General features: G+C 41.8%; 2 protein-coding genes across 2 annotated transcripts in view; one reads left to right on the top strand and one right to left on the bottom strand.

Moving 5' to 3' along the window:
• zdhhc17 (zinc finger DHHC-type palmitoyltransferase 17) overlaps positions 1–17,933 on the top strand; it is a 23,457-nt gene extending 5,524 nt beyond the window's left edge. Inside the window, exons 2-17 of the mRNA XM_054753159.1 lie at positions 580–683; positions 757–879; positions 950–1,027; positions 1,426–1,570; positions 2,511–2,575; positions 3,487–3,649; positions 3,776–3,901; positions 4,167–4,309; positions 5,600–5,702; positions 10,959–11,081; positions 11,500–11,562; positions 11,635–11,728; positions 13,769–13,852; positions 13,950–14,107; positions 14,190–14,284; positions 16,210–17,933. Coding sequence (XP_054609134.1) covers positions 580–683; positions 757–879; positions 950–1,027; positions 1,426–1,570; positions 2,511–2,575; positions 3,487–3,649; positions 3,776–3,901; positions 4,167–4,309; positions 5,600–5,702; positions 10,959–11,081; positions 11,500–11,562; positions 11,635–11,728; positions 13,769–13,852; positions 13,950–14,107; positions 14,190–14,284; positions 16,210–16,348 — 1,806 coding nt within the window. The 3' untranslated portion in view covers positions 16,349–17,933. The remainder of the gene's footprint in view (positions 1–579; positions 684–756; positions 880–949; positions 1,028–1,425; positions 1,571–2,510; positions 2,576–3,486; positions 3,650–3,775; positions 3,902–4,166; positions 4,310–5,599; positions 5,703–10,958; positions 11,082–11,499; positions 11,563–11,634; positions 11,729–13,768; positions 13,853–13,949; positions 14,108–14,189; positions 14,285–16,209) is intronic.
• csrp2 (cysteine and glycine-rich protein 2) lies at positions 16,543–24,151 on the bottom strand. Its single transcript, XM_054753160.1, has 6 exons — positions 24,011–24,151; positions 20,844–20,966; positions 19,409–19,577; positions 18,254–18,383; positions 17,953–18,046; positions 16,543–17,739 (listed from the first exon to the last, which is right to left on the bottom strand). The coding sequence occupies exons 2-6, from the start codon at positions 20,953–20,955 to the stop codon at positions 17,663–17,665; spliced, it is 582 nt and encodes a 193-aa protein (XP_054609135.1). The 5' UTR covers positions 20,956–20,966; positions 24,011–24,151; the 3' UTR covers positions 16,543–17,662.

Genomic DNA, 24,151 nt, shown 5'->3' with positions numbered 1-24,151 from the left:
TTTGCAAGATGCTCTGTTTTTCTGGGTGATTGAGGCTAATTGTGGTTTCTGCTGAGTTACCGTGGAGGCTAATTGAATGTGAGAAGTAGCACAGATGCTGCGACATTAGATCTTCCGACGCAGGATTAGATCAGGCTGCTTTGTCCAGTTCTAGCACTGCTTTCCTCTCTTGCTGCCAGGCTACAATACAATTAATTAAATAAGCAAAAAATATTATCAAGCACATGCTATTCCATCCATAATTACATGTACTGTATTATACACTACGTAACATTTTACTTCCAGCAATTTAAAAAGTCTGTAACAGTACATTATAGATTAGTTTTATTGTGCTTGGTTAATTTATTTGTGTTGAAATATGGAAATTAGAACAACATGCAAGTCAACCAGCGTCATGGAACGAATTGTGTTTGACTTTGAGATTCCCCATGTACATGAGGAACTTGTATTGCCCTGACATCACAACTAGGAAGTAGCTGAAGTTTCTTTCAATTGTACTTTCCCTTCTAGTTAAGTATAACTAACTACGTCATGCTTGGGTATATAACATGATAACTGACCTTAGTTTCTCGTTTTCAGGAAATCAAACCCCAAAGTCACTACAACCACGGCTACACTGAAAATGTCACCCGCAAAAATCACGTGGACGACTACAGCACCTGGGACATCGTTAAAGCCACACAGTAAGCGGAATAATGCATGCATGTGTGTGTTTAATGTGGCTCTGAAGTCAACCTCTCTGGCCCTCTCCTGCAGGTACGGCATCTTTGAGCGATGCAGGGAGCTGGTGGAGGCTGGATTCGACGTTCGGCAGCCAGACAAAGAAAACGTAACACTCCTCCACTGGGCTGCCATCAACAACAGGATAGACTTGGTCAAGTGAGGGTGCTTTTTAATGGCTTAATGGCTCATGAGAATGTGTTGGAACACTTATAATACTTAATTACAGGTACTATATATCAAAAGGGGCCATAGTGGACCAGCTCGGAGGAGACCTCAACTCCACACCATTGCACTGGGCCACCAGGTAAATATACAACCTATGATAGGTTTTTCCCCTACGCTATAAATCGATGGTCATGTGACATCTCTTGACTCCTGAATTATTGATAGCTTTTTCTCTACTATCCACCTGCAAATGACCTTTAAAGCCTCCCACTGATGCAGACCACTATGACTGCAGTGGAAATAGATGCCACAGTGTGTCACTGCCTTTGCAACTAAGTCTTTCAAATTTCTTTTTAAATCTTCAAAAGAACTTTGCACACTAAGTTTGCCATTAAAGTGAATAGTAAAAGCACTGTTTACTAGGTAAAAATGTAACAGCCGCAGAGGCCCACAACAGCAACTGTACAGTGTCTATGTATTAAATTCAAGTTGTTGTACCTCCTCCTGGACGCATTGTCATGCCTCATTCTCTTTCAGACAAGGACACTTATCCATGGTGGTGCAGCTTATGAAATACGGTGCCGACCCGTCTTTAATTGATGGCGAGGGATGCAGCTGTGTGCACCTGGCCGCCCAGTTCGGCCACACCTCAATTGTTGCCTACCTTATTGCCAAGGGACAGGTAAGAGATGGTTTTACGATTTACTTTTACTATCCAAGAAAAGTGGGTATTGCTGGGATTGGTATATTTTTCCACCATGTTTTTTTGAGGGTTTAGAAAAGCAAATAGTGTATAACGTAGTTTCCCCAAGTGAGGAACGCCGACTGTAATAGGGGTTATGTGAATGCGCCAAACACTCACAATTACGAGTGCGCCTAAATGCCTCCCGGCGCAAGAATGGCGCAGAAAGCAGACAAGAGCATGATGTTGTTCATTGCTCTGTGCGCATTATCTGAACAAATAAGTACATTTGATGATTATTTTGTGCATTAAGAGTGTTTTTTTCGTCTTTCGTCAAGATTTAATTTGTATTGATGTTCCAGTCCCCGCAGGGCGCAGTGCTGAAAACCAGTCACTGGGGATTCCCCTGAAAATTAGGCTTCATAGTTGGTTGGATCTATTTTTGTGCTTGGAATACTGCTTTATTGTGGTTGTTAAGCATTCTCCTTCAATTTGGTATTAAATGAATATGCAAACTTAAACCATAGCCATCGTGAGTGGACAAATAAGGTGAAGCTCACATTCAAGCCATTCGTACGGAAGGATGCCAACATCAGACTGGGGGAAAAAAACGATATTTAGGAGGATTACTTCTCTATTTATTACTGCTCATGTGAAATGTGACCATACAAAATACACATTACTATAAAATTAATTAACCAAGTAATTATGTTCAATATTTCAAGTTAATTAAGATAAAAACGTGCATGCTTTTTAAGTGTGCAGGAGTAAGGGGTGACTGGCTTCAGGTGAAATGTTTGAAGCGGTACGTGACTGTAAAAAGATTGGGAACCATTGCTGTATTTGTACCACTGTGCTCCACCAGAGGGAGACATTGGATTGAGATTTTTCCCTCATGCATCATCACCTAATGAATTTGCATTTTTTTGCTGTATGACAGGATGTAGACATGATGGATCAGAATGGCATGACTCCTCTTATGTGGGCAGCCTATAGGACACACAGGTGTGTACACTCACTCAGGCACAAGCACACACTTTTATTGGGTATGCTCTGCAGATGTGGATGACTGTTACAGACCACTAACACAGGGAAACAAGCCCCTCTTTGGTCTGTCTTTGTGGAAGTGCTTCACCATAGCCTGCTGTACCATCTACCACATCCATAGCTGAACTTTTATTATGTTATTAAAAACCACAATACAGGAGGTCCTCGAACTACATATGAGTTCCGTTCCTGCGACAGCAGTGTGAGTAAGAGTTTTAGTGTGAGTTGGAACTTATACCTAAATAATACCTAAATTAACACCTCAGTCACTCGCACTATACACAGAACACATGAACATATAAATTATAGTAATAAAAAGATTAACTACAAGAATTAAATTAAACGGTAATAAAAATAGAGGGAACTCCTTTCTTTTAGCCCTGTGGTGGTCTTGCACACTGAAAGGGGCGTTACAAAGGAGGGAGAGACGATGCTGCTGAGTTATCGCTGTCCACTTCATAGGTGCAGATCCTTTCACATGTTCATGGATATCATATCATGATGGTTGCGGTGCTTGAGCGGCTGAGACCAAACATGCGGCCAATGTTTGCCCTTTTTACCCTTTCTGAGCATTTTACAGTGTCTGATTTCACTTCCCTTTTCTTTGGCACACTACAATCAGAAGAGTCTGCGTTAATGAATGGAAAAAAAAGTCAACTAAAACGAACGAAAGTGACGTCGTCCTTCCTTAGTGTAGTGATGTAATAAGTTGTCTTTCTTTTTCTACAGTGTTAATAATATATAGGAGCGCACACATAACCACGAAAACACACCTGTAGTAGTTGTGTTCCGTCATTGTCATGTTCTGACATGTGGGCCCCAAGCCTGTTTTCTTCCTGCTAAACCAATGTGGCCTCTGTGCACAACAGTGTGGACCCCACCCGGCTGCTACTGACCTTCAACGTGTCTGTGAACCTGGGTGACAAATATCACAAGAACACGGCGCTTCACTGGGCCGTGCTGGCTGGCAACACGACCGTCATCAGCCTGCTGCTGGATGCCAACGCAAATGTTGATGCACAGAACATCAAGGTATACAATAATAATAATGTTATATTTTATATGTTATGTTATATTATAAAACATCAGCATCCTGGTATCAACAATGAAGAAAATGGCTTCTTTTTTTTTTTTGCCTCACCCGTTTCTGTCCTCAAGGGTGAAACGCCGCTTGACCTTGCCAAGCAAAGGAAGAATGTTTGGATGATAAATCACTTACAGGAAGCGCGACAAGCAAAAGGTTATGACAGTCCATCCTACTTGAAGAGACTCAAGATGGACAAGGTAGAAGAATTACTAGAACGTTGATTACAATTTAAATGGTATGGTTTAGAAAGAATGGTCTGTTTTGCTATTCATTCTTCAAATTTCATGATGCCAATCTGACAGGAAGGGGATGGACACAAGATAGAGAAAAGCTACACAAAATACACAAAATGCATAAAACATTCTCCCAAAAAGTACAATAAAACACTAGCTCAGAAAAAATGTTACCAAATAAAACAACCATGTCTTCCTTTCACTTTGCGTATACTTTGTCATCTTGCAGGAGTTCAGACAGAAGGTGATGTTGGGAACGCCCTTCGTGGTCATCTGGCTGGTGGGTTTCATCGCTGACCTCGACATTGACTCCTGGCTTATCAAGGGCGTCATGTATGCTGGCGTTTGGGTGGCTGTGCAGTTCCTCTCCAAGTAAGTCAGATACATCCACACACACACTGACACACTCTGAAAGCTGATGTTTCATATTTAAAATGACTGCAAGTCTCATGTAGTTGTCGTTTTGTAAGTGTTAGTAAAGAGGGAGATACATCCCGACGTACGTGATCCTATGTGCAAAAATGGGGAAAATCGCAAGAGACACGCACATTGCCCGCACGGATTTTCAAACCCGCAGACACCACGCAAAGCCCATAAGGAAGAAAATAGGGATGCAAATTATTTTCTGTGTGCACGCAGAAAAACCCTGCACGCAGCCAGGTTGCGAGAGCAAGGCAGAGGAGGAGTGCGTGTGTCAGAAGTTTAAAAGTACATTGTGTACATTGCCCGGCCACGGCAGCGGCTCCTCCCGACCTCCCTGGGCGCACGGCAGCTGCTCACATAGCGTATCTGACATTAATGCACCTTACCCGGCCACGGTGGGCAGCTCTTCCTGCTGTACACTCTGGTTCTCCCGGTCAAGCTAGCCGGAGGTGCCGTAGGAAGCCAGTACGCCCATCTTACAGTCAAAGTGAGTGGGCTTCACGAGCCTCGTACGATGCCCACACTCGGTACGTCCCCAGTGAGTGAAACATACGACAGCCTTACATGAAACACACATATCACGCACGAGTCGCGTGCCCCACTCACGATCTGAAAGCTACCAACGGAGCACGAGCGGCAAGCACGTGGGTGTCACGAATCACTTTCTGCCTAAGTACGACACACTTGCAACCCCTCTGATAGCCTACTTCCTCTACGTGCTGGCCTCGGCCAACAAATTTCCCAAAAATTGCGGGGCCCGTGCGTGTCGTAACACACACGTCGGGATGTAACTCCCGCTTAAATATTTCACCAAGTGCGTAATTCTTCATTTGTACTATAAACTTCAGTTTTAGAAGCTTTTGCTCCATGATTCTTATCATAATGTTCACTTTGGGTCTTTATTCAAAGCAGTGAACCACCTTTGTCTATCTTGGAGGATTTTCTGTGTAAGCTGTACAGAATATGAATCTATTCCAATGGAATAACACAACTAGAAATTGCTTGCAGGGGTTGAAATGGGGAAAAAACATATACTTTTAATAGAAAAACAAGTATTTCGTGCTCAGGTTTGAATTCTTTTGGCTTTTAAATGAGTTTTCACACACACATCATGGAGCTAGTGAGTATGATTGTAATTAAAGGAGATGTAATTATAGTGTGAATTTAGACAGAACCAAAAGGGATTCTTAAATTAAATTTTATGTGCCAATAACCTCACGTCCATTGTTTTCCTTCCAGGGCTTTCTTCGACCACTCCATGCACAGTGCTCTGCCGCTGGGAATCTACCTGGCCACCAAGTTTTGGATGTACACAACGTGGTTCTACTGGTTCTGGAATGATATCCTTTTGTGAGAAACCTAAAGCACTGTTATTTGGCATTTCCCGGTATTATTGTACACATTGCAGGCCCATTCCTTTACATTAACTATTACTTGATGCAGTCAGGTGTAGTGAATGTTAGCTCACCTGCTCCTCTAACTTATCATAGCGACAGATGGACTCGAATGTCCACCAGATGGCCTTTTTTAAACTCTTTAAACACCTGCTGTCCACTTGTATGTGGAGCAGACACATACTATGTAATTATTTGGGGCAAATGAATGTGAATTTCTGCCAAGCATTGTAGCAATCCTTGTCCTTCCAGTAAATCTGACGTATACAAAGAAATACTCTGCTATAGTAACCCGAGAGTATAATATATGAGTTGCCGGCTAGTTCAATGTATTCGACTTGAAAAGGGCCAAAAGCCGTAAACGTTAAAATTAGGATGGATGGCAGAGCCTAGTGTCGAATAAATGTGTGCGCAAATGAGCTTGTTAGCCAGTTTCTCTGTGTTGTAGATTTATGGACACAGACTTGGGAGTGTAACAGCTGCTGGGTGAAATCCAACACAGAGAATCTGGCTGCTCATGCATTTTTTTTGTTCATGGAAGAATTGCCTTTCTGTTTGGAAGCTGCTAATTGAAGGAGGAGACTGGAGGGGGAGTTGCGGAAGCCATTAAATCATATGCCTCATTGCTGCACTAATAGGGAGGGAGAGTAAAGATGTCTATGACCTGAGCTTAATGAACAGGGACTCTCTTTTTTTTATTGCAACTCCATGTGCTTAATGTTCTGCCTCATATGTTGAAGTGATGAGGTCATGTGGATGACTTGACATTTGAGTGATAGCAGTCTATATGTCTGTCACAGCTGCTCTCCAAGTCAAGCATTTTACATCTGCTTTTTCACCCTCAAAAGAGCAAAGGTTGGGCTGCCCTAGTAAATGTTTTTTCATACGTGGCTCATGTCCATCCCCTTTGACTGCTGGCATGTTTGCTCTTGTTTGTTGTGGTGTTGAAGGCTTGCCCCGCCCCCCCCCCCAGCTATCAGCTTTGTCATTATGTCTGCCTTTAGTAGTTCTTCTCCTAACAATTGAAGGACATGCTATTTCATGTTGTTGACCGAGAGGTGGTTTAGGTCTTCTTTCACACTGCTCCACGTTTGAACTCTAGGTTCTAGATAAGTGGGACATTTCTGACCCCGAAGTAGAAAAAGGGCACTTGAACACTGGAGTTTGGCGGCATGTCAAAGATTATAAAAGATTTTTTTGACTGAGGATTGCACACAGAAACATCGAAGGGTGCAGGGGCCACTTTAATGTTCTTCATGTTTTGTGTAATGAAGACCCTAAATCCAATTCAATATAGGTAAACTCATGCTAAGCAGTTAAATACATTTTCTTATCATAGTTATTACAATATTCGTGTGATATCTTGTAACATTACATTTTTCTATTTTTCTTTTCAGTGTAAAACTTATGTGGCCCCTGGCCCGGACTTTGGACACCCTTAATGCAAACTATTCTGTATTTATCCCCAAATGTTCTGCATGACAATTTGTGTGACGTTGCTGTCGCCATTCTGCATGAAATAATGTGGTAAAGTGTCATGTTTTGTTTATTTTTGAATGGAGTGCTTTGAGCAAGTTCCCAGTGTGTCAGTTCTTACTTGCCAGTAATCCGGATTGCAGCAAGCTGTATGGTTTGGTTCTGTTTGGTAGTAGTTGCCATGTGGGTTCTGTACAGTATGTATTATTTATTATTACGCATGCATTTATTTATTTATTATGTATTTATTATTTAGCAGGGGTCTTGAACTCGCACAACCATATTTTGTGGCCCTCGACCCGACATCAAAATGTTTTAGAAAGGCTTAATTATGCTCCTGTGCTACGCCGCCAGCTGAAGCAACACCGACTGGCTCCGACCCCTCCAGCGGAGCTTGACATGCACACTCAAAAAATTCTAACCTCGTGTCATGGGCGACACTTACCGCAGAGCTGTGATGTCATCAAGACGCCACCAGCAGACCAGATAGGTTGCCACTAAATAGAAAACCAACTATAATTATGGTGCAAACACAAAAATGTAACAGGTAAATAAACACATGTAGGGAACCTGCTATTATTATGAGGAACAGTAAACAATACCCATGTTACCTCTTAATGCGTAACTTTAGCACATTTTTACAAAGCAACTGCCTCAAAGCATGTTAGGAAGCCTGAAGCACTCCCAGCATGCGTTGCGGCACCTTAACTAGTTGCTTAAAGTACATGTTTAGTATCTATAACTACCGTAGTAGTAGTAGTCGCCCTGTATAAGTGTTATAAGCTTCCTGTTGCTAGTAATGACCTCATTGTGATTTCTATTTTGGCGACTACTTGGCCAAATAAGCAAGCAGAAACAGGTGATAGTGAGAGTCAGCAAAACTGGGAAGAACCCAAAGGAGTGCTTTATGTGGGAGTGTGTTTCTATACTCCATCTTCTGCTGCTGTACTCCCAACATTTAAACAGCCACATTGATGAATCAAACCTTGACACAGCACCATCGCCTCAACATAAATTACCGTTTAAAAATACATATCGGCGATAACAACTCCTCGTGGTGACATTGAAACCCCATTTCACCTCTCACCAAGCCATTTTAGAAAGCGATGATCTAAACACTTGCTTCTTTATGGCTAATAATTGTGAGGATGGTCTATCAGTGCACTTGTAATGATCTTTGAAAGTGTTACGGCCACAAGTAGCTCTCGCCCTTTGTCCCTGTTAGTCCCCCCACATGATGAGCGGTAAAGATGATGGATCCATATGTGGACGTGCCAGAGTCTGCTTTCAAATCCCATGTGTAGCATTAAGGGCAGAGGACAGTGGGAAGTCGCTTAATCTGTTTAGCATGTCTGGTAAAAAGAGGATGATTTACTTTTCCTGGAGACAGGTGGTATCATCAGTCTTGGCTGTATAGTAAGAGCAAAAAGAAGCTAAGTGGTTACATCAATCTTGCTTGATAGCAGATGGGCACTAGCTTTGATGCTTGGTTAAAGTCCTTTCCATGTCATTAACTGTTTCATTTCAGCAGTTTATTATTGGAATTTTGTTGGACGACCCGCTGGGGTGGGTACATTGTGGTCATTGGTTTATAATTGTGGCTCTTTAAAACCAGCTACGGTGCATTTGTGCATGCTTTCCCAAGTTATTTTTATCATAAATTCTCTAGTTGAAGCCAGGTGTTTTTTATTTATTTATGTATTTATTTTTTACCTAACCCGCAAAGAGGATGGTGCGTTAATTGGAAGCAGGTGATAATTGGAGAGAGGCTGTTATTTGTTTAAATGTTTAACTTTAATAACGGTTTTGGAATGCATGGGAAAGTGAAAAGGAAAACATACTGTAGCTTGTTTTGAGTGCATTGTGCAACACAGCAGGAAGAGAACCAGTGTTGTAATAGCGGCAAAGAGCACACTGTTAAGCTAGCATTCATTTTGCTGATGAGTTTATTGTAAACAGTATGGCAAGTGTAACGCGCATGACTTACACGCCAACAGCTGAGAAGTGCAATCAACATTTTAAAGCGCATGCAGAGGTACAGTATATAAAGCTGGATGCTGACCAGTCATGATACATCCAATGCAGCTACTGCCATCTTGTGCAATTCATAAAAACAACATCAGGAGGTTGCCTATAGCTACTGCTGCTGCGGCATTAATTGAAGCGTTTATGATATTCAGCAGCCAAATAGAAAAAGCGGAAAAGCTACGACCCAAACTTAACATTTTAGTTATTTATTTATTTATTGGTTGATTTTATTTGATAGGGACAGATACACAATAACATAGACAAACTGAAAGAAACAGCAGTCTCATGCATGCACCATTGTGCTTATAGCGTCAGGTAATTAGCAGTCCCTGGATGGGCTTTTAAAAAATATATACGGTAGGCTATGTATTATGTGTTTATTGATGACGCATTTCCAGCATGTATTCAAATCTAGAGTGTCGCTATATTACCTCTAATTCAAGCCTAAACAACACCGATGGGGGAACCAAGTCGTCCCGCCAATATTCCACCTTCTGGCTTGTTAGGGTTTCCGGCTGTGATGCAGCTATTGCAGGAGGTCTGTGTAATACAGACTCTCACTGGCTGTTGGCTCGCTTCTTTTAGGATTGCGCTGACTCATGCACACCTGCATAACTGACCGGGCTACTAATCAGGAACATTCCTAGCCTGACAGGACCACAGCGCTAAATTATATACGGTTTAAGTTCTTTGCTAATGCAGCACTTTATATCTAAGCCTCAATCTGCTAATTATTGTTCTATATACTACTATAGAAAAGATCTTTTAAAATCATTGCCATATCCAATCATTCCTCGACACATTGCGGTTCGAATTTCGCGACTTCACGGTTTTCAAAAATATATTAGTTAATAAATCATGGTGTTTCGTAGTTGAATACGGACTATTAGTTTCACAAAGTATGCTTATTCCAGCAAATCTTGCATATTTTTTGCCTAAATGAAAAATGTCTGAATGAACAAAAATAGAAACATAAGGCAGTAAGAAGACGCATTCAATATGCAGTATTCTACACTGGTCACTGGGTGTTGGTAGGTGAAACATACAAGAGCCAGACTTGATCGCCGGAACAACAGGCTTTTATTGCAGGTTTGAAATATCTCACAACAGGCACAATAAAAATAACATAACAATCAACATCATAATAATAACACGGGCTGATGTTGCGTCCGTAATGCAACTAAAACTCAACTCCGAACCCCTATTGTCACTTCCCGTCCACATGTCCGGAAGACATTTATTGCAACACGCACAAGCATGAGTTTTATTTATGTCCTAAATGTCACATTTTCTCTGATTATATCTACTATATTGGGTAATACAAGTGTAAAGGTGACTATAGGGGTGTTATTTCATGTCCAAAGGGCTCTAATAATGATAAACCCTGCATTTAGAAGGCTGTAAGCAGGTTTTCTATGCTGTAACTCCAAATATATTCCATTAATTAAGAAGGAATCTTACTTACCACAATCAGGTCTGGGACCAATTAACCACGATAAACAAGGGATTACTTCATACAGCTTTTTGTGAATTGCTTTGAAACAAAACAATTGAGGTCTGTTTGCTGAGTTGCTATTAAGAGAAACCAACTCAATGCACTGCAAAAGGATGATTACATGCAAAAGCACAATTACAGTATAAGAAAACAGTAATTCCACAGACAATATCTTAGCTATCTTCCTTAACCTCACTGTGCACATCTTCCCTTTGCCACGGTGCACATGCCCTTCCTCATAAACACTCTGGCTCTGTTCTACAACTTTGGCAAATCATGGAAATCTGATCCAGGGATCATCAAAGCCTCGGAAGAGCAGAAGAAAAAGGTAAATGTTTCCTTCCTTCTGAGATGGTGTTCTGATACCGCAATTAAAACGTCTGCTGCTGTAAAATTCTGCTTTGGCTCCGTTTGAATGCAGCAGGGAGGCACCGTAGCAGCCGACTCTCTGGCTTGCTGCACGTGTCTTTTCCCTCATTATTCAGCTATAAAGCACACCGACAGGGGCTCGGCTCCCCCATCCTGTGATTGATGAGGGAGCTAAATTTGTCCTGCATTGTTGAGCTTCAAAGCTGTAGAGGAACCCCTTCCATCTTTTGTTTTCCCGTAAACTAATAAAAACCCAGAAAGGCAACGTTTATGTCTTTGTCCCAGATTTGTCAGCTGCTCGGGGTGTATTTTAGTAGTTTTTCTCGTGCCAATTAGGCTCTAATAACAGGAATGTTTTGTTTAATTCCTGCGTCCAGACTATTGTGGAGCTGGCAGAGACGGGCAGCCTGGATCTAAGCATCTTCTGCAGTACCTGCTTGGTAAGCCGCCATGACTGCCCTCCATATTCAATGGGACAACTAAAACATTCCTTGTTTGTGTCGGTCCCACAGATACGGAAGCCTATCAGGTCCAAACATTGTGCCGTGTGCAACCGTTGCATCGCCAAGTTCGACCACCACTGCCCCTGGGTGGGAAACTGCGTGGGTACGTCAACCACACCAGTTTATTGTCAACTATTGGATCTATTATTTATTGTCTACTATTGGCCGTGTTGGCTTCAGTGCTTGTATCTTGGGCAGAAAACATGAGGAGTGGTGAGGATGGCAGGTAATGAATGACAAAGATCGCAGGGTAGCCTTAAATTAGCAGGACAAAACTAAAGTTAAAGGGATAACGGGTGGAGTTGTCTGGACTTGGTGGGGGAAATGAGGAATACCGGGGGCTTGTAGAACCAGATGTTCCGGATGAAGCTTTTAGAAGACACTTCTCAGATGGAAGATGGTGGCGAAGCACATTTCATCATTTTTTTGACATGCTACCAAAGTGCTATCATGTAATTATTACTTGTAATAATGTACATTTTACAATAAAGTTGCAAAGATTCATTTAAAGCTGCTTCCAAGACCACCTGCGAATGCCGAAAAACCGTGACTAATAGACACGCCCATAAAAAGGCTTGTTTTTGATACTCTAATAGGCGTACAGTATTATACGTACAAAACGTGCAGTTACACGACATCACGTCTTGTCAAAGCATCTTCCGACTGGAAAATATTCAGCGACTTGATTTGACAGCACCCTCTTCTGGACTCACAGCGGCCACCTTCTTTTTCGCCTGCAGGTAGCACCATCAAACCACTTTCTATTTAGGTCAGTAGAAAACCAAATGATTTACCATTTAAAGCAGAGAAAAGAAATCGAAATCCTATATTTTAATTTTACAAGAAGAACGTAGCTAATTTTGAAAGAAAGGGAAAAATGTATTAAAAATATGTTATTAAAAAAGTTATATTAGTTTATTTTACAAGAAAAATATTGTGGCTGCGATTGGCTGGCGACCAGTCCAGGGTGTACCCCGCCTGTCGCCCCAAGTAAGCTGGGATAGGCTCCAGCATGCCCCCGTGACCCTAATGAGGAAGAAGCGGTATAGAAAATGGATGGATGGATGGAAATATTGTGGTTTTGCTACAATAAAGTCATCATAATGCAAGGCAATGCTATAAAAATTGTGTGAGAAGTGATAAAGTAAGGTGTAATTTTACAAGAGAAAAGTCATAATGATACTCGAATAAAGTTGTAATAATTTGAGGAAAAAACAGTAATAATAATAATAATACAGGAAAAAGGTTGCAATTTTATGAGAATGAAGGCCTTATTATGACTAAGGTTGTAATAAGGCGAGACACAAGTCATCATTTTAGGAAAATATGCTCAAATAAAGTTGTAATAAGAGACAAAAGTTGTCATTTTATGAGAATAATTCTACCATGAGACATGATGAAAGATTACTAATACAAGAACATTTTAATATGAGCAAAAGGTAGAAAATACAAGAAAAATATCATTTCACGTCAAAGATGTAATTTTATGAGAATAAAGTTGTAATGAGAACCTCGATGAAGAGAAAAAAAAGACACTTTTACGAGAGTACAATTGTAGCGATCTTAAAATACATACAGTACATTGAAAATAAGACCAAAAATGATATATATTTTTTACATTCTAATAGCTCTAAAGTTGTAATACAAAACAAAAGTCATAAAAGTGAGAGAAGAAGTTGTCATTTTATGAGGGTACAGGTCTAAGGATGGTGGAAAACAAGAATAAAACAAGAGGAAAAAAGTTGTAATATAAGACTAATGACTAATTATACTAGAATAAAGTTGTAATAAAATGAGAATAATTTAGGAGAATGAAAAATAATAATAATAATAATAATGATAGTGGAGATAAAAAAGGAACTGAAGTCAAGCCAGCCTCCAATTAGCTTTTTATACTTAGCATTACGGTAAAACCACGCAGAAAATAAATGTTTGATTGTTTTTAAGTCATTTTTGTGTTGTTTCCTTCTGCGCTTTGATGAAGTGTTACTTCAAACATGACCATGATGACAAAAATTGCCCCTCTGCATATTTTAGTGCTTGTACCCTACTCCGGGTCTTTTTAACTCACTCTTAGCCACGCTTTCTTTTCAAAAGAAAAGCACAAAACCAGCATGTGACAAGTTTGTTTTGGCGCCCACAGGAAGTGGGAACCATCGCTACTTCATGGGTTACCTGTTCTTCCTGCTGTGCATGATCTGCTGGATGATATACGGCTGCATCTCCTGTGAGTGCTTGCATTTGTTAAGCCTCGTCCGCGATCATTTCACATTTCATACTCAGTGTTCATTTGTTTAACTCCCGTCTTCTCACCGCCGACCCAGACTGGAGGATCCACTGCGCCACCACGTACGCCAAGGATGGCTTCTGGCTCTACCTGGCCCAGATTGCCTCATGCTCCCCGTGGATGTTCTGGATGTTCCTCAACAGCATCTTCCACTTCATGTGGGTGGCCGTGCTCATCATGTGTCAGCTCTATCAGGTCCGGATGCCTCGCTTTTGCATGAATGTCTGCAATTTGCTCACTTTCGTTTTCGTCTGACGTCGAGAACTTTCACCACCAGATCGCCGCTTTAGGAATCACCACCAATGAGAGGATGAACGCTCGGCGGTACAAGCACTTTAAAGTCACAGCCACGTCCATCGAAAGCCCCTTCAAGTAAGGATGAATGCAAAATACACTTGTCTCCATACGTTAAGCTCCCGTTGCTTTTTCCCACCATGTAATTCACGTCATTGTGCTCATCTGTCTCATTTAGAACCTCAGTAACCTCTCCAAACGTCAGTACTGGGACACAAGCTTATCTGGAAAAACTATTTCATATGAAATACACATTGAATAGAACATGTCCTATTAATGGTACTGCAATAAAGTTGGAATTATGATGGGAATAATATGAGGAAAAAGTCATGAGAAATTGAGAAAAAAGTTATAATACTAGATGGACGGATGACAAAAAAGAGACACATCATTAGAAAGACTTTATAATAGTATGAAGAAAGTCAGAGGGAAAAAAATCATATGAGAAGTTACAATATTATGAAGGAAAAAGTCATAATATGAGAAAAAAGTTATAATAGTATGAAAAAAGTAGGGGTGCTCCGATTTCCGTGAAAAAGCACGCTTTTAAATGCCGATCCCCTTCGCCGATCAGCTCCGCCCCCATTGCAGCAGCCAGCCAATAGCGACCGTCTCCCGACCATTTTCCCTTCACGTGTCCTGTCGCTGTGAGAGTGATATAGGTTTTACACCCTGCAAAACACGCCTTAAAAAGCTTCATTTTGGTGCGGCATTGGGGGGGCGGGCGCTTGGCAGGGTGTGGTGAGTTTTCGCGGCTCACCATGTGATCGTCGGTCGGGCCAATCGGCCAAAACGCGGGACACGCACCCGTGATAGCCCAACAGTGGTTGGATTGGTCGGGCTGTGGAGGAAACCGGGTTAGCCTGCCTGGGGTCCTGCTGGAGCGCCATCAAGCTGCTCTCGCATCCAAAGTCTCCTTAAAGAAGGCGTCCGATCCTCTTTAAGTTTCACCGGTGACGTAGAAAAAAGTAAGTCAAATATGTTTTTGTCTAAATGTATGGTTCCGCTTTCATATCATATAGCCCAGGGGTCGGGCACCAGGGAGGCCCTCACGACGACATGAGGCGTGTTGGGTCGAAATAAGCTATGAAAATAAATGTTTTTTTAATGTTGTATTTAAAAATGTACACTTAATCTATGTGATCGGTAGCGGTAGCGATATCGGCTGATTTCACTCATGGATGATCGCTATCGGCAGCATAAAAACCCGATCGGAGCAGCCCTAGAAAAGTCATAATATGAGTAAACGTATACTATAACTTAACATACTGTAATTTCCGGTGTATAAGCCACTACTTGTTTCTTCAACTTTGAACCCTGCGGCTTATACAGCGGTGCGGCTAATTTATGGCTAAATTCTAATCGAATGACATCTCCTTTACTTCAGAACTACTAGTTGTTTAAATGCCGTCAGTGTCACCGAGGAAACGGTAACTCTTTCTTTGGCAGGAGCCAATCACGAGCTACCAGTGCACTCACAACAAGCTTGTCAACCAATTGGAAATCGCAGGAGGTCATTATATGAAATAGCATAACAATATGAATATGTCATGTTACAAAGAACACTTAAGTTATCACACAGCAACTTAACACTCAAAAGTTATACCTAATAAATATACAGAATTGTAGCAATACGAGTTTAAAATAAAAAAAAAAACAAAACTGCAATGACGTCAGCGTCCCTCTGGGTTCCAGGCTCCTCTGGTGGACAGAGGCAGCATTGCAGCGACATCCTTCCATTTTCTATGCTGCGTGTCTTCCAATGAAATTCTTTGCTCAGACGCAATGCAGTATGGGAAACCTTTTAAAATGTTTTATTTAATCGTATTGGTACATGTTTGTATATTTATAAGTTATACTTTAACATAGGAGGGGAAAGAGGTGTCATTTTATGAGAATTAGGTCTGATTGATACTCAAATAAGGTCAACCTTTTTTGTTGTTTTTGTGTCCTAACATATTATCTCTGATCAAATATTCTTGTATCCCCCCCCCCACTTCCAGCCACGGTTGCGTCCGAAACCTCATTGATTTCTTCGAGATCCGCTGCTGTGGTTTGATCCGGCCCGTGGCGGTGGACTGGACCATGCAGTACACAATAGACTACGACCAGACGTCGGGCTCAGGATACCAGCTGGTGTAAAAGTCAGCTCGAAGGAGTGTGGGACAAAGGAAGTGGCGTGGGGGCGGGGCAGGGCGAGGAAGTCATAAAGTCACCTCCTTTTGGGACAGCTTTGGACCATCTCCTCCTTGACAACCATCAGCCGGGATTAGCATGCTGTTACCTCCTCGTCACCACCAACACGACAACGGACGGCGTGTCGCTGCTGGCCACAACAGGAAAGCCCCCTTGCAAAATAAAAGCATCTCGGTACTATTAGAGACATGATGCTGCCCCCCTTTTCCCTTTTTGCATTGTAATCATGCGGCAACCATGATTTTTTTTTTTTAACAAATAAGGGAATGTCTTTTATTTTGCACCGCCGTGACGTGGAGGGGGTGGTCAAGCTTGGACCCGCAACCGTCGTCTTTTTATTAGAGGGTGCAAAGTGCAGCAGACAGACTTTATGGGGACTCGTCTGGTGGCACAAAAATATTTATTTGATATTTATGGATCAACATCATTTTAACGGGATAGGTTGGGTTTTTTTTTATAAGATGACATATTAAAGTAGTAGTGTATTTATGATTACTGTATTATTAACCATACGAGGACTTCACAAAGGTTAATTCCATGTGTTTGTGTCTGCCTACAACATTGCACTGATTTGTTTTGACTGTTTTTTGGCTGTTTGCATTGTTTACAGAAAGAAAGCCTATCACACACTCCCAGTGCAGTGTAAAGAATGTGCATCTGTACATAATATGGAACTGTTTATTTGTTTTGTTTTGTCAGTGTTGGTATTCTTTTATTTTTTTGGACTAAAAGTAGCTTTTAGTGATGTCCAACACTGGTGTCTATAGGCGACCTCCCACCACTGCATGTATGATGCTCAACCCAATGTATAGACTCAATGTTATTAAGTATTTGCAAGTCCTTTTTTGCATCATATCTCAAATCCAGTGTCAGTGCAAGTGTGTAATATATAAAGCTGGGTTTGTTATACCACTGGATGTACAAATTGTAAAGTAAAGACCCCTTTTTTTGTTTTTTAAAAGCAGAAATGTGATCATACAATAGGTTTTCAATTGCCTCATCGTCATCAAATCATGCAGCTTTTGAGGTCCAAACATTTCATTCCCTCACAACGTTCTTCCAGCATCATCTCCAGTGCCTCTCCACACCATCACGTTAACTCCGCTTCAGATGTAAAACATAACGGGCATGGTTCAGTTTTAATGGCTTTCATAATAAAATACAGTCAAATATCAGCTTTTGCTGTTGTTGGGAGGATGCATCGTTTTATTTGTACAGTTAGAAGCGTTGAAGAAAAAGAAAAAAGGTGAGAGTGTGATGTCACTGGGCGTGAACCAGGGCACCTGCTCCTTGGCCGTACCCGAAACCTTTCGGTCCGAAGTTCTTGGCGTAGCAAGCTGTAGAGAAAAATGGTAAATATACTGTATATTCAGTGAACTCACTTGCCTTCGTAGCAACCTAACCATGTTCCTATTGGACAACAGCAACACAAGAGTCACAAGAGCTGAAGCGACTTGTGACGTCAAAAACAACCAAAAGAAACACTCTGAAGTGGTGGCGACACAGCTGCGGTACCATTGTGTTAATAAAAAAAGAACTCTATACATCACCTTTGCAGTAGATTTCGCCTTCTTTCTCCGTCTGGTTGGTGGACTCCAAGCTCTTGCCGCATTTTGCACAGCGGAAACAGTTTTTATGCCACGGCTAAAAGTGCAAAGACACGTTGAACGGCTTTTCATCACATGGCAAATTAGAGGCTATGAATGCTCGGGGCCCACGACATCAACATGTGACCCTCTGCTGCAAATCTGCATAGCAACAGCCGCCGTGTCGGAAGTGAGCTCCGACCGTAGCATGCTAGTCATAGTATTAGCGATATTACAAAGATACCATAAATAGAAGAGACCTCACCTTGCCCGCCCCCATGATCTTCTCAGCTGCGTACACAGAGTCGCCACAGCGAGCACATTTCTCAGAACCGGCAAACTTCTGGGCAAATTTCGAGGGGTTGTGGTTGGTGGTGGGCTTGTGACACGGCGTCCTGTCGGGAGAGACGCAGCATAAGCGTACGGTGGAGCGTATGGTGGATGGTTCAAAGTTATATTGTCGCGGTAGGTGGGAAAGTGAGCGGGGCACCCTGAGGCCCTGCAGCCATGCTCAATGGAGGGTGACTGTGAGTCCTCCACTGGGTCCTCAATGAAGCCCATTGTGGCGCAGGACAGTCCAGGATTGTGTGCAATCCTGCTGTTATGTAATAAAACACTTTCATAATAAGGGGTCGGATGAACACGCTGGATAGGTGTGTGTGTGTGTGTGTGTGTCACATTTTTCAATTGGTTTTATTGTGTAAATAAGCGTTCAGTTTTTAGCAGCAGCAATTTTTTTGTAATTGTTTCACCAGGTTGGGGCAAATGCTTTAATTTGCACTTCATTTCAACAAAAAATATAATTTCGTTGTTGATGTATGGTAAACAAATTCAGCAAACGACTACAAAAATTAGATTACAGTAGTGCCTTGGTTAACGTTCGCCCCGGTTAGCGCGTTTTTCGGTTAACATCCAAAACATTTTGTCTTGGTTTACGTTCACCCGCCTGGTTAGCGTGCAATATGGCGCGCGTAACAGACCGTTAAAACTGATAAAAGCATACGCCCCCCCCCCCCCCCCCCCCCAAAAAAAGTAATTATACATGATGAGTTATTTTTTTCCAATAATTAAGTCACAATTTACAAAAAAAAGTTACAAGAAAAAAGTCTGACAACATTAAACTCGAATTTTTACGATAAAAAATGATTTTCTTTTTAATAATACGGTCTGAACTTTACAAAGAAAAGGTGCAATATTACAAGAAAACATATTTTTCCAAAAATGTCTGAATTTGAGCAGAATACTTTTTTTTTTCTCCAAGAATTAAACCAAAATCTTGCTAGAATAACATTTCATGACAAAAAAGTTGCAATATCACAAAGACCAGTCATATTTTCTTCAAGAAAAACACTGATATGTTTCTATTTTTGTGCACATGAGGCGCGTGTGTTATATTAACATCAACAAGGGTTACGCTCACTGCTCAGGTTTGATCCCCAGCCGTTCTCCTCGATCCATGTTGAGTGTTCCGGCGCCCTGACCATAGCCGTAGCCTTTTGGGCCGTACTTCTTGCCGTAGCATGACTTGCAGTAGATCTCTTGGTCGTGAATTGCCACGGTGGTGCTGTCCAGACCTTTCCTGCAGACCACTGCGGACACACACACACACACACACACACACACACACACACAGACGTTAATTGTGTCATGCTTTGATTACATTTGAAATCTACAGGAAAGAAAGTCAACTTTTATTGAGGTTGTCACGTTCCACATGACATGTTTGACGTATGGATTTGGTTTTCCTTTGTTCTCTGATATTTCCTTTTTATTGTGCTCTTATTTTGGTACATCCTACTGGCCTCAGCTGTTCCTTGTTAGCAATCAGCGGGCTACTTAAGCACAGCATTGTCACCACTACGTTTGCGTGGGATTACCGGAAGTGATTCCAATGGTGAGTTGGTGCCATTCTGTACTTCTACTTTGCTTTGGGCTGTTTTTGCCCACTTCCTTTCTTATGGTGGAGTCATGAACACTGTCCTTAACTCAGGCAAGTGAGGCCTACAGTTCTTTGGGGGTCTTTTGTGACCTCTTGGATGAGTCGTCGCTGCACTCTTGGGGTAATTTTGGTTGGCCGGTCACTCCTGCGAAGGTTCACCACTGTTCCATGTTTTCGGCATTTGTGGATAATGGCTCTCACTGTGGTTCGCTGGAGTCCCAAAGCTTTTAGAAATGGCTTTATAACCTTTTCCGGATTGATAGATCTCAATTAATCACAGTTATGTTTTAGTGGGGGTTAGTCAATCGCTTTTTTTTTTTTTTACACATGAAAAGATTCATTTTAAAACTGACTGTTGTGTTCAGTTGTGTTGTCATTGACTAATATTTCAGTTTGTTTGATTTGAACCACTGAAGTGTGTGAAGACCCTGGAACGCATCATTTCTATTTCCCGTGGGAATCATTGTGGAATGACTTGTCTGCACCTTCGATGCCCCGACTGCGCAACGGAAAAGCTGGAGCAACGCCAGCTATTTATGACCCAGGCTTGTGAATGTGGAAGTGAGGAAAAACACGTAGAAAAGGCAAAGGGCCAAGGACAAAAAGTCCCATTGCTCATCATGTCCACTATGCGACAAGCCTGCCTTTGTAAGAAATCCTCTTCGGCGATGACGACTTGAACTTCCCGGCCGGTACCGGCTGCACGAGCGTGTGTGAGATCTGCATGTTTGCTGGCATTTCACGAAGCGCTGGGAAGACCGGTGCGAGTCGGCGCTCTCCCCTTGCAGACCTCCGCGTGATCTCACTGGGCGGGCAGTGTGGAGAAACACAAAACGGCGCACAAGCGCGCTGGCTCGCCTCGGAGCGCCTTTGTTTGGGCCTCATGCTGCGAGCTCATTACCTCACAGCTACTTACTGCAGAGAAAACAGCATTTGTGGAAACTCTTGCCGTCACACTGCACCTCCTCGGCGTGGTACACCGTCCCGCGGCACGCCGTGCACTTGTTGCCTCCGCCCCAATTCGGCATTGTGGATACTCCTAAGAAAAAAAAAAGGCGCCGGTTACTACAATGATATTATGATATGATAACCACATATGTACCAATATCGCTGCTAATATCATTGCTGTGTCGATACTGCACCTTGAGACATCACAATATCAACATTGAGCCACCTCTTGGTTATTATGAGCGTCATATTATTCCTCTACTCATTAATCGTAGCTTAGCGAGTATTTTTCAGCCCCCAAGCCGTAATATTAGACACGCCTGCACGTCCAATGAACTTCAACCCAAGAATCTACTTTCTAGAGCTGCGACTGGCGATTTGTTTTTTTCTTAGTCGATTAATCTGAAGCTTGTTTCAATTCATCGAGTAGACGGACCAAATCAATAAGAACCAGTTAGCGGTTTGGTCCGTATCGTTTTTGTGTGAATATCTTGTTTGGCCTAAAACACAAAGATAATAAATCTGCTTTCATGGATGACTAACGAAATAAATAAATAAAAAATCACATTCGAGAGGCTGAAATCAGAGGATATTTACATTTTTAAATCACAACACGATTAACTGAGTACCAAACTAGTTGATTGACTGGATAAGGGATTAATCGTCGATTAATTATTGCAACCTTACTACTTTTTACATAATTACGCTCAGGCCAAGTCATTAGGAGTTCTTGCTTTTTCCCCATTTTTTTTTGGAAAGCTGTAAACATGCCACAGGCATCCATCCATCTTCTATGCCGCTTATCCTCGCCGGGGTCGTGGGTATGCTGGAGCCTATCCCAGCTGACTTCGGCCAATCGCAACCGTTCACGCTCACATTCATACCTGTCGCCAATTAAGCTAACATGCATGTTTTTGGAATGTGGGAGGAAACCGGAGAAACTCACGCACGCACGGGGAGAACATGCAAACTCCACACAGAGATGCCCAAACGGAGATTCAAACCCAGATCTTCCCGATCTCCTGACTGTGTGGCCAACATGCTAACCACTAGGCCACCGTGCGGCCCCTGCCACGGGCATGAATATATATATTTTTACACTATTTTTCACTCCAAATGTCTGACATTTCTGTGTATTTTGGTACAAAATGCTAAGTGTGACGCCAGCTGACAAAAGCAAATCAACTTGCCTACAAGAGCAGACCTTTTTAGATGCATTTTTAAATGCTCTAATTACATTCCAGGGCGATAACTGGAGGAAGCTTATTTAAAATGTAAAAAATCAGAATATCTAACGACTTCATTTTATAACTTTATTCATGATTTGGAGTGCATGAGGACGTGCAACACCGCAGCAACAGAACCGCTGTTGTAATCGCGGTAAGGAGCAACTTGCTCAGTCGGCATCACTGGTGCTGATGAGCTCATTGTGTACAACAGTACGGCAAGTGTAACACGCGTGAGTCGCTGCCGAGTCGTATAGCCGACATTTTAAAGCGCATGCAGAGGTAGCCGAAGCTGTTGTATGCTGACCACTCATCATACTGCAAATTCAGCTGCTGCCATCTTGCGGCGTTAAGAAGAAAACCACATCAGGAGGTTGCCTACAGCCACGGCTGTTTAATGGCAATGTTGTGTGGGCCGGCACTCATTAGAGACCCTCAGCAGTTATTTGCTTTTGTAGACCATGCACCCCGGTTAATTGAATATTACAATTGTGCGGAACTGATTGCTAAGGAATCGTGTCATGAAGCAGTTGAGGCGCACTGCTTGGCTGCAACCAGCAGAGGCGCTGTTGAGTCACTCTCATTTAAGTTCCATGACATCTGTTCATTATGAATTTTGTTTTGTTTGACAATGTAAGAAATTCGTATGCTTAGTCTGTATTATTTTTGTCTTTTTAGCTTCATTGGGGAGATAAAATGTTAAGAACGGAGCCAACTATTGTGTCTGCAAAGCATATGAAGGTTCTATGTCTTGCTTTGACTGTATAGGCTCTATAGCTGCTCACTTATGGTGTTATTTGGACCAATGCTTTCTCCACATTACTGGTTGGAAGCAAAGATCCAATCCCAACAACCTGGAGCTAAAGGACAGGGCGGACTAATACCCTGAGGAATGTTTCGTTCTCTGGCAATGGGCCACCGTTTGTAAGTGTTGCATCACAGTTCCTCTTGATGTCTCTCACATGTGCGTCCGGCTCTAATTGCAGACTATCGGTGATAAATTGTGTTGATGCATCACATCTGGACCACAAGGACAGGATAATAAAAGAGTAAATAAAGGCTGACGTGTGATGAGAATGACAATGTTAGACTCATTTGCTGCAAGGAATGTGTTGTAAAAGTTGAGATGTTCGTGATAAGACGCTGTAAAAAAAAACACCACTGACCTTCATCGGGGTCTTTTTTAGTATGCGTGCATTGTGAACTATTACCTTTTTTGCTAAAAGAAACCTGCACTCAAAGCAGCCACATAATCACTTTTTAATAGTGACAGAAAAGGATAAAGATGTGCCATAGTAAAGTTAGAGTTAGCAGATATGTTTTACAATAAAATAAATAAAGGAGTAAAGTTGAGCGAACATTTTCAGTAATAAACAAGTGTAGGATTTGTGGCAAATGATGCCTTTAATAATAATGCAATAATATAATGAATAATAATGCACTATTAACTAATACAATAAATACGAATCGGGTGAAAGCAGACGCTCTGGTCACATTACAATTGCTGTATAAAAGAAATGAGACGAATTTTTGTGGACATATCACGACCAAAAATCATATATTTTAACTATTTTTCCTTCACAATTGCTTCTATTGATATAGTTCGGCATTTGGCATGCAAGCTAACTGTAAGGCAGTTGACGAAAGACGACCTAACTGTCCTTTTGTAAACACAAACCGATGTAAGATAACACTTTAAATTGGACTTATATAAACCGATTTGTGCCATTAATCAATAGAGTACTAAATAGAGACTTTTTCGCTTTTACGCAGGTTTACAAACATTTACAATTCAATTGACAAAGTCCAGCCACGTACCTGAGACGTGGTGAACGTTCGAGAATTAAATGTACAAGTACACTAAGGCGACATTCTAGGTGAACACATTATGTTCCCGTAATGAAATTACCTTTTTTTGGTGATGTTTGTAAAAAGCAGTCAGGTCCAGATGTTAGAAAATGGCAAGATTCCAAAAGAAGGCGTAGAGTCGGCTGTGCTTCGCTGCAAAGACGCTGTGACGCCAGGGAGTGCTCATTTTTACCGACGTCGA

This window comes from Dunckerocampus dactyliophorus, chromosome 15 (assembly GCF_027744805.1).
Source record: "Dunckerocampus dactyliophorus isolate RoL2022-P2 chromosome 15, RoL_Ddac_1.1, whole genome shotgun sequence".
Lineage (NCBI taxonomy): Eukaryota > Metazoa > Chordata > Actinopteri > Syngnathiformes > Syngnathidae > Dunckerocampus > Dunckerocampus dactyliophorus.
This window is presented reverse-complemented; position numbering and strand designations above follow the sequence as displayed.

Excerpts from the sequence above, each read along its gene's own strand:
- csrp2 (XM_054753160.1), bottom strand. The coding sequence starts at position 20,955 with ATGCCGAATTGGGGCGGAGGCAACAAGTGCACGGCGTGCCGCGGGACG. Across the intron at positions 19,578-20,843 it reads CAAATGCTGTTTTCTCTGCA|TGGTCTGCAGGAAAGGTCTG; the intron begins GTAAGTAGCTGT and ends GTGTGTCCGCAG. Across the intron at positions 17,740-17,952 it reads AGGCGAAATCTACTGCAAAG|CTTGCTACGCCAAGAACTTC; the intron begins GTGATGTATAGA and ends TTTTCTCTACAG.